Raw genomic sequence first — 12,857 nt, 5'->3', positions numbered from 1 at the left:
ACACGCGAGCACTCGTACACTGAACCCGTCCCTTCCCCGCACCTCCGACCCTTCGCCAAACACTGATCCCTTCCCTGCTGAACCCCTCCCTAAACATCAAACCTCTCCTGAAACACCAAACCCTTCCCCACACATCAAACTCTTCCCCAAACACCAAACCCCTTCCTCACGCACACCAATACCCCACACACTGAACCGATCCCTTCCACACACACCAAATCCTTCCCCACACAGCAAACCCTTCTCCAAACACCAAACCCTTCCCCATACACCCAACCCATCCCCAAACACCAGCCCTTGCGCTGCAGATCCGCAATAGGGACCCTAAAGATCAACCAGTCCCCACCCCCTGCCATGGGCAGGGACACCTTCCATGAGACCAGATTGCTCCAAGCCACACCCAACCTGGCCTTGGACACTTCCAGGGATGGGGCAGCCACAGCTGCTCTGGGCAACCTGTGCCAGGGCCTCACCACTCTTATAGGGAAGAATTCCTTCCCAATATCCCACCTATCCCTGCCCTCTGGCAGTGGGAAGTCATTCCTCATTGTCCTGTCACTCCAGGCTCTTGTCCCAAGTCCCTCTCCAGCTCTCTTGGAACCCCTTTAGGCCCTGGAAGGGGCTCTCAGGTCTCCCTGGAGCCTTCTCTTCTCCAGCTGAACACCCCCAGCTCTCCCAGCCTGGCTCCAGAGCAGAGGGGCTCCAGCCCATGGAACATCTCCATGGCCTCCTCTGGACTCACTCCAGCAGCTCCACATCCTTCTGATGTTGGGGTCCCAGAGCTGGACACAGTACCCCAGGTGGATTCTCATGAGGGCAGGATAGAGGGGGACAATCACCTGCCTTGACCTGCTGGACCCTGCCCAGCTGAGGAGAGAGGGTTGGCAGAACTGGTGCAAAAAGGCTTTGTCTCTCCCTGCACCCAGCGGTGACCCCAGGCTGGCACTCCGGCACTCGCCGCTCCCACCTCGCTCCCAGGTACGCGCTGCTCAGCCAGGCAGGAAAGGAAATCACCTCGGAATAAAGAATTATCCTGCCTTAATCAGCTTGTCTCTAAGGCGTATCGTTTGGAGGGGAGGAGGGTGGTGAAAGATGTCTGCAGACATGACTCCTTGTTAATTAAGCTGTGCACATTCCAGCTATCGCTGACGGCAAAGGGAGCACCCGCGGCCCCGGCGGAGCTGCAGGAACTTGCCCAGACAACTGTTCGGTAATCCCACATATAGATGTGTTCTGGCAGCCAAGCACATCTGGGTTATATGCTCACTGACTTAGCAGCTCTCCCCCTTCTTTCCTGTGGGCATTTTATAAGCGTTAAGTTGGTGGTTTCCTCGCCCTGGCTCAAAAACGATGTGTTATCCAGAGTGTGGTTGTCCATGACAGCCTTGTTTCAGGTCAGGATGAGGACGGATCAACATCGTATATGACTCACCAGGCACAAGCAGCCTCAGTCTTGACCTTGTGACCACCTCTTCACAGTTTTGGAAGAAGCCACCAGACTAGGTTTTGATGCTGGATTGCTTAGGAGAGCTGGATTTTAAAAGATAAAACCAGTTCAGCAATTGAGAAGGTCTAAATGCCAAGTAATGTCTCACCTGATGTGTTATACAGCTCTGAATTGGACCAGAAGAGTTTTCAAGTACAAAAATAAAGACTACCCGGTCACTCTACAAGAAAACTAACACAATGTTAAGAGGAAAAGACTATCAAATTCTGTAGGTTAGATCTAGGCTAAAAGATGCAGGAATTTTAGTGGACCAACTGCTGCTTCCCCCACCACAACACACACACACACACACACACACACTGCAAATTAACACAAAACCAGGCTTTGTTCCTTTTACAAAAATAGCTCTTATGAGATTTAATGCCTGTCTCCATTTTACAGATGTTCCAGACAAAAATCAACCTGCATATTTTATATATAAGAACAGAACTCGCGACAAGTTGGAACATCCTCTCTGAGCTTGAATGAGTGTAGAAGGTCACCTGGGTAAAACCTGCCTTTAGCTTGTTCAGAACGTCTGTGGTAATGTCAAGTTTTCCCAATAATGATCCAGAAAAACCAAAAAAATAGACATAAACCCTAGACTTCACAACAGAAACAGTGATTCCTTACAGTACAGATAAGGAATATCTGTTTAGGTAATTAAAAAATGCACCAATGTTTCCATGAACTATTAAGCAAAAATGGCTACTATAGAGTTATAGAAGGGAGCACCTACAGGTTGAATCTTTTCTGCTCAACTTAATTAGGAAGCTAAAAAACTACTTCTGAAGACAGAAGAACTCCAGAACCTTATCCTGGTGAGGGTGTATCTTCATTACCTGGAAGTTCTGCAACCACAGGCAAAACAAGGCCAGTATTTTACCCTCTTGAGAGGAAAGCAGGCTGCATTTTGAGACTTCTTATTTTACAATTCGCCCTCCCAGACAAGATTTCCAAAGCAAATGCTGAAACCTTCTCAAGTTAAGATATAAATAAATAAAGAGGAGTGACAGGACTCCCATAGGATATCCTGACTTATGCTACAGCAGAAAATAGTCTCTTAAATCTGAGCATAAAGTGGTTTGAAATAATTTACATGTGATCCACACCCTGTGACGTCTCTCTCTTTTTTTTGTTTCTTGTTCTCTCAGGCATTTTGGAGATTTATGTGGGATTTGCTGAGATTAACCATATCCAATCCCAGGAGCTCTGGATGTTGTCACAGGTATCTGAGTCTTGCCAAGGAACCTAGAACTGAGGTCTGCTGCCACACCATAATGCTTGACGAGGACAGGATGGGATTTTAATTAATTCACACTGATCCTTTGAGCGTTGCTGTGTTTTAGTCTTGAGTGTGCAGGTGTAGATTGAGAGTTGAGTTTCAGACAGAGAGCAGCACTGTGTATTAGCACTTATTAGTCCAGTCTCACAGCAATTAGAAAAGACTCAAGTCACTCTTCAAGTTGGTTTGAGGACCAGGAGGACAGTGCTGGAGCTGCACTATCCACCTAAAGCACATGCTGCAGGCTCAGCAGAGGTAACTTGGGGTTCCCTGCTTGGAAGGCAGCAGGGGAGGTTGGGCACCCTTTAATTTCGGGACTCTGAGGACGTTGGGCTGCGAACTGTTGACATCAGGTGGGACTTGTACGTCTTGCTCAGGCCGGTCATCCAGAACTTGAGAAGCTTGACGTTGTCCTCCTCTGCAGCTCCCAGAATGCTCAGCAGTTTTTGGGTATCCTCCTTGGGTCTGCTGTCCACTTTAGTGAATTTAAAGAGGACTTTCACTTTACTGCAGAAACAAAGAGATTCCTGTCACTGTTAAATGGACTCGCTCATCAAATATGGAACAAGAAAGAACTGGAGTTTCTCTTGGCACCTACTGCAACTAAATGTTAACAAAAACTTCAACCAGTGTTTTGTGGAAACTTTTCTCATGCTTTGATGAGGAAGGGGGATTAGTTGGGGAGATGACTCATTTTCAGGAGTAACAAGCATATTTCTAGTTTGTTTTTTTTCATTCTAGCGGAAAGTACAACAATTAATTGTGACAACTGGGAATCTCCCTGGGAGACACATCTAGTGTCCACCTGGCCTTCAGGTAAATTCACAGATTTGTGATGTTCCATGAATTACTTCACATGACTGACTGCTCTCCCTTTACAGCTACTTGCACCTTTGAAATGTAGTGCCTGCAGGCACAAGCCTGACATCTGTTTGGCGTGTTACCTGCGCTGGGATATGGCTGCACACTGGCAGGCACTGAGGTATTTGCATACTTAATCCTCCTAAGGAAGGTGAGGCAGACAGGTGTTGTCATGCAGGTAACCTACAGATGTGTGAACTGAAGCACAAAGGTTAAAAACCGCTGAAAGCCAAAAGGAGAGTTAGGACTAGAGCAGAGAAACTCTGATATTCTTAACTCCCGACTTAATTTACTCCTGTAAATCCAGCTCCTGTCGAGCTACAGCAGAAGTTACCTGACTACAAGTCTGTCCTGCACTCTGCTGTAACTGCTCCAGGATCAGTGCCAAAGCTGTTTCTCTGAAAGCAAAGCAGATGTACTTACTTCATCCACTCCTCCTTCAGGCAAACAAGGCACTGATCCACAACATCTACAGAGAGGTTCTGGTTGGTCAGGGCAGCTTCGATCTTGTTCAAGATTGTTGGGCCAACTACAGGAGCAGAAAGGGGGGAAAGGGTGAGAAAGAGGACACACAAGCTAAAGGTTACCTGCTTACACCTTTACTACTACTTTACTACTGTTAAATACACCCTCATGGACCACTTTCTGGAATTCCCTAGGAGGATTTTTTTCCCCAGCAGTCTGTGGCCTAGTAAGTTTGATGCTTTGGTGGAAAAAAAGACCTTTCCGTGACTATTTTTGTCCAGAAGCTTCTGGACATGCCACTGGTTGGATGGAAAGTAGACTAATTATACACGTGGGATCTACAACAGGAAGAACTCCATGGAGAGAGCAAGTCTCTGCTTTGTATCTGTATCTTCAGGGGACAGAGCAGGAAGGATGAGCCATATGCCATGTCTTTTGAGACACTCAGTGAAGGCAATTCATCTAAATTAAGACTTCTCAGAAAACACAAGACTGATGGACCTGACTCAGATCACATCTGGATGCAAATATTCAAGGGCTCGAACAAAGCAGGTAAAATAAAAAAAGTCTGGATATTTCTCTAGAAGTCATACCTGTCTATCAGGTGGAACATGGGAGATGAGTAATGTCATGGTCCTTATAAGTTTAGACTTACTCCAAATAAACACACAAATATTTCAGGATAGAAAGTGTTCACTGTGGGTTACAGAATTTCCCTACCATTATTCCTGTACCCATGTTACAGAATCCACTTCTCATTTATGAAAATTAATGAGCAAAATGCTGACCTGGTAAAGCAAATCCTGGATAATTAATCAGTGTGTTGTGAACCTCACCTCAAATAGCAACATCTCAGTAGTAAACTGACTGGCTTCTACTCAGGCTTCCTTGAGGGCCAGTGCACGAACAGCATGAAAAACAGCTAAAGATCAAGATGCTCTTTTAACCTCAGTGACACAGGTTCTTTCTGCTGTCAAATCACCCACCTCGATCTGCTGCAACAGGGCTACCACTGGTGACAACAAACTCGTACTTGTTGAGGGACTGCTCGTCGTCAAACAGAGTTGGGTAGAGACTGGAGCGGGTGGCAGCGCGGACCTCCACGAGGACTGCAAACTCTAGAGCAGCAAGAGCCCAAAAGAGCGTGAACTGTGCTAGTCCAGATTATAAAACACAGCTACAGACCCTGCTAGGGATCAGTGCTGGAAGAAGGTGTTGCACCTTTCAACCACGGATCAGGCAAGCACACAGGGAAAACAAAATGAAGTGGTACAGGCTTTAGTTCATGCAGCCGATACTTACTAAAAAAAATAATAGTCTGGTGTCCCTTAACGTGAGATGACAAGGGAAGGAGAGGGTTGTGCAGCAGGTTCTTACCAGATGATAGGATGTGGGGTGGGATTTGGACGTGTGGGCTCAGCCCTAGGAAGTTACACCGATAGGCCTCTTCATACTGGTCACTGTAGGGGATGATCCGCACACACCCGATGGGCAGCATCGTCTGGAGAGGGGAGGACACACGTCAAGAGAAACACTGGAACTAAATGATTAAAGTACAGTTTTCTCCCCGAATTCCAGGGCCAGCCAAGACCTGGAGCACTGTTCAGGCAGAAGTTCCTGATTTGGGGGGATCAAATTATCCTGCTCAGCTTGAAAGACTATGCCGTGGTTGAGGACAAGCAAGGCATCCAAAGGTTGAGGGGTTTTTGTTTGGTGCATGTTTGGGGTTTTTTTGTTTGTTTGTTTTCAAAAACACATAATTTACAAGGTTACATGTCAGAGACAGGTCGTTATAAAGGCTGGACTACTAGAGAAATACATGTAAAAATATGCAGCCAGGAAACAAAGGAAAAAGTTTCTACCCGTAGCACGTCAAAGGCAGACTGGACAAGATCCGCATCTCGAGCTTTCCAGATGACCTGGTTCCCCATCAGAACATGCCAAGCCAGCATTCGGAATGCTGAGGCCCCAAGAACCTGAAAAACAAAGCCAAAGCATTGTGCATTGGTTATGAAAATGTGTGAAATGTCCAGTTTGCCCTGTCAAAAACATGGCTGACAGGCAGGACAATGGCTTTGAAGATGTTGCACAACCTCTGTGTTAAATTAGTGTCACTGCTCTTGGGAAGGAGAAAAGTGCAGGATTTGAGTGAAATCATATGACCCCATCCCACATGACTGATGATCAGCAGAGGCCCACGTGATCCCAGAGGAAGGGAGTGTCCCCAGAAATGCAGCTGATAGGGTGTTACTGGCTGGGCAGGCACTGTGCTGAACACAGAACCAGGAAAGAAGTGCAGATTGCAGGAAATAAATGTATCTTTAAAAAAAACATTATCAGGAGCAAAGTTTGTGAATTCAGCATCCTCTCTTACCTGCCTCATGTGCCTGAGAGAGCGAAAGACAGACAACCTTCTGTGAGCGACGTTCCAGCTGTTGCAATCTGGCATCAGAGACGTTTCGGGTGAGCATTTAGACAGTTCCTGCCCTTCCACAACATCTGGCTGGGAAGAAGGCTTCTCTTCTTCCTCAGAACCATCCCAGCCTTCTGACTCTTCTTTCAGATCTAGCAAAAAAAAAAAAAGGCAGACTGGTCATAAAAACTGCTGCTCTCTAGGAATGGAAACTGTCTCAGAAGTGCCCACACGCTGCAGCCACATGATTTTGGCTGTATGTGGGAAGACAGAGCTCAGAACACAGTAACTGAAAGCACTGACAGCAGCACAGACATACCTAAAAGTTAATTCAGATAAAAGATAACCACTGAAGAGTCACGAAAGAATTTTCATCTCCTACAGAACACAGAGTCACATCTTTTGACAGCTATGTGTTCTCTATTTAGTTTTAAAGGTTATGGCCAAAGCTTTAGTCTAAATGGGTTAATAAAATAATTCAGTGCCAGAAAAACAAACTATGATCCTTTAATTTTAGAAAGTTTGTAGAAAAGGAAGCAAGAAGTCCCTATGTGGTGACTGCAAATTCCTCTGGCACTAGACATTCATTGGGAGGGCCAGCACAGCCAGAGAGAACAATAATCATGATGATGCAACACTCCTACTCAAGTGACAAACACCACATCTGTGTGCAGAGAGCCTTTGAGGCGCCTGGATTTCACATTCCTGTCAGAGTCATCTCCAGATGGGAGAGAGCATCAGCTCCTGCAGAGACTGCCACGAAGGTGGAGCTGAGGAGAGATGCTGTGCTTGTGATGCTGACCAAAGGACGTGGTGTTTATGCATACAAACCAGCTCTGGAAACTTCCATCTCACCTGCAAGTTTTTCCATCTGAACGAGGGTGTCTTCTGTGGGTGCTCCCTCCAGAAGTTTCTCTGTAAGTCGGCTACCACAAGCTTTCAGAAGCCTGGAGACATCGAAAGAACGAGAAGCAGTGTTTATGCGGGTTGCTTGCTGGATGCAAAAATCCAGTAAGAAATCCGGTGCCACCAGCTCAACAAAAAAATCCAACCCCCAACCAGTCTCTCTTCCCTTCCAACACATCCCTGTGCTTTCCTCAGTGTGGAACTATCAACGTGTCTTACAATCACTGCCATGCAAAGTCATCCAGATCCCACCGCTTTGCAATTTCTTTTTGCAACACACTTATCCCCCATCCAAATCACATGCCAGTGTTGCAACCCTCTCTGTGGCATCTTTCCAGGGAAGTTTAATGAGACACTCAGGCACTGGAGCAACTGGACTCTCACAGAGCCCAATGGCCCCACCGCCCACACTGCTGATCACAAACCACGGGCACTTCCAGGTGAACCACCACGGTAGGTCAACTCAAGGTACAGCACACTGGGAGTAGGAGCATCTTTTATTCCTTTCTTCCACACTTTTACACCTCAAAACCTTTCCATCTACATAGGCATGGCTCCTATTAGCTGCCACGTTAGTTTTACTTCACAGCAAAAAGACAATTTTTATCCTAAGGCATCAGCGTTGTCTCCTTCCAACTAAGACACTGCTCAGCCAAGTTCGATTTATTAAGAAAAAAACCACACAAACACTCAAATCACATTCCCAGCCCTTCAGAATACGGCAATTTTCTCCTCGGGAAGGAGCTGCAGAAGCCAAAAAAAAATACTGTTGTCCTCACCAAGCAAAGGAGGTGTGCAGACACGCCCACAGGTTCTCGTCGTTGGTCAGGGACGTCAAGGAGCGGGCGGCGTTCCCGTTCCGCTGGTGCAGGAAGGGGGTGAAGGCCGTGTTCATGCGCTGGGCACGCTGAGGGCACCCGTACTGCTCTGCCTCAAACACCTGCACGCACAGGAGGGGCAGTGTCAGAGACTGAGAGAGATTAAACGGTCACACACAGAGCCGAAAAATCATAACCAAAATCCCAAGTGAAAGGGGTGCGTCACACACACAGTCGTCCAGTTATGGGAAAAGAGAGAGAAGGGACATCTTATGCTTAGATTGGCTAAAGTTATCATTAAGTAACACTTGTGCTCAAAAATCACTGTCCTTCACAACTTTAGTTACTTAAATTTCTCACAGAGCTATTGTCTAGCAGGTCTGTGAAAATCACTGACTGTTTAAAATGACAAAGGCATCCTGTTCCTTCCCTCCTACACCCCCAGATACAGAATCCTGCAATGGTTTGGGTTGGAAAGGACCGTAAAGATCATCTTGTTCCAACCCCCTTGCCAAGGGCAGGGACACCTTCTACAGGTTGCTCCAAGCCCTGTCCAAACTGGCCTTGAACACTTCCAGGGACAGGGATATGCACCATCCTCTTGTCCCTTGTGTGTCAACCTTAATGACCACCCTGGCATGAGCTGGATCAGCTTTTTGACTGAGCTGTCAATCAGCCATCACGATGTTTTGCTGCTGCTGAGTCAGAGGGACTCTGTGCACTGACCCACCTTCAGTGCTTTGCCCTGAAGCTCATCAATGATGCCTCTGATTTTTCCCAACAAGAAAGGCCAGGAGTTGATGAGGTAAATCCGGTCCATCATGATAGTGATGATGCTGTACCAGCGCTGGAAACCTCGAGCCAGGCTGTCTTTGATAAAGAAGGTGTGGCTGAACACAAACCCATGCTGCTCATCTCCAAAAAAAATAGGGCCTTCACGTCCTGGGCAGACCTGAAGGAAAGGGACACGCACATTAAAGTAGTTCAACACATCACAGAGTAAAAAACTGAACAGCTTCCTGCACTTTACCACACACCTGGTGAATAAATGAAGCCCTTTTTAGGCTACTACCCAAAAAGTGTGGTCAAACAGCCCTCCAGAGGTATCCTACAAACTCTTCAAAACCTTCAATGTAACTGCATTTTAAGAATTCAGCTGCATTCAACTACGATATTGAGAGTCCAAAAGGGATTTTGCTGACACAAAAATGCTCATTAATCTGTAAGGTTTTCCCTTCACTTCTGAATGGTCCACAAAGACCAAACATTTCTTGGCGCTCAACAACAGATTCAGACGTTTTTACAGAACCAGATTATCTTAGAAAGGAAGACAATAAACACGAGGAACAAAACCAAGAAAGGGATATTTTTAGTCTCACAAGATGAGAGGAAGGAACCCTCAAGGTTATCAAAGATCAACCTTACAAACTACCACCACTTCTGGAACGAATCCAGGCTTCTGTGCCTGTCTGTCCACCTCATTCCCTCCCTGTTTCAGGCTGCCAGGATCAGCAAAGCTGCATCTTGGATTTGAAGCAAACCAGAGGGCCATAAGTAGGTGTCTCCCTGTCCCCCTGGGCCGTTACCTCACAGCTGAGGCTGCGCACGCAGGCCTGGCGCACGATGCTGAACAGCTGGGGGTGGTTGGGGTGCTGGTGACTGACGTACTTGATGGAGGTCTCCTTGTCGTGGCTGACGTATCCCGGGTGTCCTCCTGCAAGAGAGCGGCACCCCTGGAGGCAGAAAAGCAAATCCAGCCATAAATGAGCATGCAGTTATTCAGGTTTCCAAAGACCTCTCAATATTCCCTTCAAACATTACCTACACGTATAAATAAGAACACAGCTGCTTAGAAGACAAAGAAATGTGAGTCAGGGTCAGTATTTGAACCCACCTCCTCACACAGAACTCTGTGATATACTTCCTCTGCTCTTACGCTCATTTTCCACTATTTAATTTCATTGTGAACTTGGTGATGGCTCTGCAAGTGGTAAAATTCAGTTACGGCAGTTGTGAAACCAACTGGCCAAACAAAACTGGCCATTACAGAAGGGAAAGTGAGATACCTCGGAGCAAATATTAATAGAGGAAAGTATGAGAATCATAGAGTCCCAGAATGGTTTGGGTTGGAAGGGATCTTAAACATCACCCAGTACCAACCTCCCACCATGGGCAGGGACACCTTCCACTATCCCAGGTTGCTCCAAGCCCCATCCAACCTGGCCTTGGACACTCCCAGGGATGGGACAGCCACAGCTTCTCTGGGAAACCTGTGCCAGGGCCTCCCCACTCTCCCAGGGAAGAATTTCTTCCTTATATCTAATCTGAATTTCCCATTGCTTCTTGTTCTACCACTACAGTTCCTGATGAAGAGTCCCTCTCTGGATTCCCCCTGTAGGCCCCTTCACATACTGGAAGGCCACTGGGAGGTTTCCATACAAACTTCTCTTCTCCAGGATGAAAAGCCCTGAATGACTGAGAATATATATTATATCTATTGTTTTAATTTGTTTTCCATTCTTTTCTGTTTCATAATCAATACTGTTCTTAAAATTATTATTATATTAATCTAACAAATAATAATTATTATTAATATTAAACAAATAACTATTATTATTAATATTATATTAATCTAACAAAGAAAATGCTCTTCAAGGATGAGAAAAGCATTTCTCAGGCACAAGAGAATCACAGAATCACAGGGTTCAAAGAGACCTCAAGACAGCATTCTGTCAAAGGTCTGTGTACTCAACAACAGCTCCTTCATCCTCTTGCCATGGATCATTATAGTCTATGAGGACTTGGAGGTTTTCTGGCACTAGCAGTCACACACAGAAAGGTGCAATTCACACTTTTTTTTCTCTCTAGATAACTCTATTTGCATTAGAGAACTGCAAGCCCTTCAGTCAAGCCAAGGGCCGCTGATGTCCACACTCAGATCTTCACACTTGCCTCACACATGTCAGATTTCTTTGGCCCTGGGCTGCTGGAGTCGGCGCTGGCCCCTTCTGCCGGGCTGTGCGAGCGGATCCGGCTGCTCATCTGGATCCCCCCTTCCTCCTCCTCCGCCTGCTCATTCTGCCCAGAGATGTCCCCGCTGCCCGCGCCCTGGGGCAGCGGCGAGTGCAGAACCTCGGTGCAGAAGAGGGTGCGAGGGCCGTGGAGCTCACAGAAATGGCACAGGGCAACGATGGCATTCATAGTGAGAGCTCAGAGCACCCGCCAGGCCTCCTGCAGAGGGGAGAGAACACACGACATCAGCACACGGCACACCGCGGCATCTCGTGGGTCTGAGTGGTGCCAGGAGCAGCCGCCTTTAAGCTTAGCCCAAGGGACCAGCACCACTCCACCTGATCACAGAATCAGTCCTTAGGTTGGAAAAGGCCTCTACGACCATACAGGCATCCAGTCCAACCTGTGACCGATCACCACCCCGTCAGCCAGACCAGGGCACTGAGTGCCACATCCACTCGTTCCCTGGACACCTCCAGGGATGGGGACTCCACCACCTCCCTGGGCATTCCACTGATCCAGGACCAACCCTCTGTGTCCTGATGGGATGGGAGTTAAACAGTCCACACCCCCTGCCCCGTATCCATGTCCTTGTTGCTAAGCCAGGAGACCTCAGACTGATCCCTCATGCCCAAATATCTCTGGCCTCACAGGGGCAGGCTCACAGAATCCCAGAATGGTTTGGGTTGGAAGGGACCTTGAAAAACACCTCATTCCACCCCCTGCCATGGGCAGGGACACCTCCCACTAGCCCAGGTTGCTCCAAGCCCCATCCAACCTGGCCTTGGACACTCCCAGGGATGGGGCAGCCACAGCTTCTCTGGGCAACCTGTGCCAGGGCCTGCCCACCCTCACAGGGAACAATTTCTTCCTAACATTAATCTAAACCTGCTCTTTTTCAATTTGAACCAGAATCCCCCTTGTCCTGTCACTCCAAGACCCTTGTAAATAGTCTTGCCCCATCTTTTCCCTAAGTACTTTTCAGGTACTGGAAGGCCACAATTAGGTCAGCCTGAGCCTCCACTTCTCCAGGATGAACAATAACAATTCTCCCAGTCTTTCCTCAGAGGAGAGGGGCTCCATCCCTCTGGATATCCTGGTGCCTCCTCTGACCAAGGCTGAACTCTGACAGCCCACACCCCCCTCCCCGGAGCCTCAGGCCGGGCCGGGCCAGGCCGGGCCGGTCCTGCCGAGCGCCCCTGGACCCGAACGCCTCAGGCCCTGCTGGCCCGGGCCGGGCTGTGCTGCCGGGCCCCGGGGCCGGTTCCCCACGGTTCCCCCTCCCTCCCCCGGCCCGGCCCGGCCCCGCTCACCGCGGCTCCCCCGACCCGGCCCGGCCCGAGTCCGCGGGCGCCTGACACCGACTGACCCACCGGCCGTACCACCCCCGCCGCCACACGGGGGGGGGACAGCGCAGACAGCTCCTCGGCCGCCCGCTCGCCGCCGCCAAGGAACGGCGAGAAGAAGGAGGAGAAGGCGGGAGAGAGGGATGAGGAGCCCGTTCGTACCGCGGGACCGAGCCGGACTTTCCGCTGTCCTCCCGAGGGTCCCTCACACCCCCCCCCGGCTGCCGCAGTGGCACGGCCCAGGGCCGCCCTGTCCACAGGGGCC

The 12,857-nt window shown here is 48.5% G+C and overlaps 1 protein-coding gene across 2 annotated transcripts; it reads right to left on the bottom strand.

Moving 5' to 3' along the window:
• Positions 1-1,830: 1,830 nt before the first annotated feature.
• On the bottom strand, positions 1,831-12,629 carry FLCN (folliculin). Of its 2 annotated transcripts, none has more exons than XM_050317870.1 (12): positions 12,560-12,629; positions 11,187-11,465; positions 9,821-9,967; positions 8,965-9,186; positions 8,196-8,356; positions 7,366-7,457; positions 6,472-6,662; positions 5,960-6,073; positions 5,475-5,598; positions 5,084-5,215; positions 4,056-4,161; positions 1,831-3,278 (listed from the first exon to the last, which is right to left on the bottom strand). In XM_050317870.1, the coding sequence occupies exons 2-12, from the start codon at positions 11,433-11,435 to the stop codon at positions 3,077-3,079; spliced, it is 1,740 nt and encodes a 579-aa protein (XP_050173827.1). In that variant the 5' UTR covers positions 11,436-11,465; positions 12,560-12,629; the 3' UTR covers positions 1,831-3,076. The 2 variants fall into 2 exon arrangements, with proteins under 2 accessions (XP_050173827.1, XP_050173826.1); XM_050317869.1 differs by lacking the exon at positions 12,560-12,629 and adding an exon at positions 12,225-12,366.
• Positions 12,630-12,857: the final 228 nt, after the last annotated feature.

This window comes from Myiozetetes cayanensis, unplaced genomic scaffold (assembly GCF_022539395.1).
Source record: "Myiozetetes cayanensis isolate MyiCay16 unplaced genomic scaffold, myiCay2020 scf20-37, whole genome shotgun sequence".
Classification (NCBI taxonomy): Eukaryota; Metazoa; Chordata; class Aves; order Passeriformes; family Tyrannidae; genus Myiozetetes; species Myiozetetes cayanensis.
This window is presented reverse-complemented; position numbering and strand designations above follow the sequence as displayed.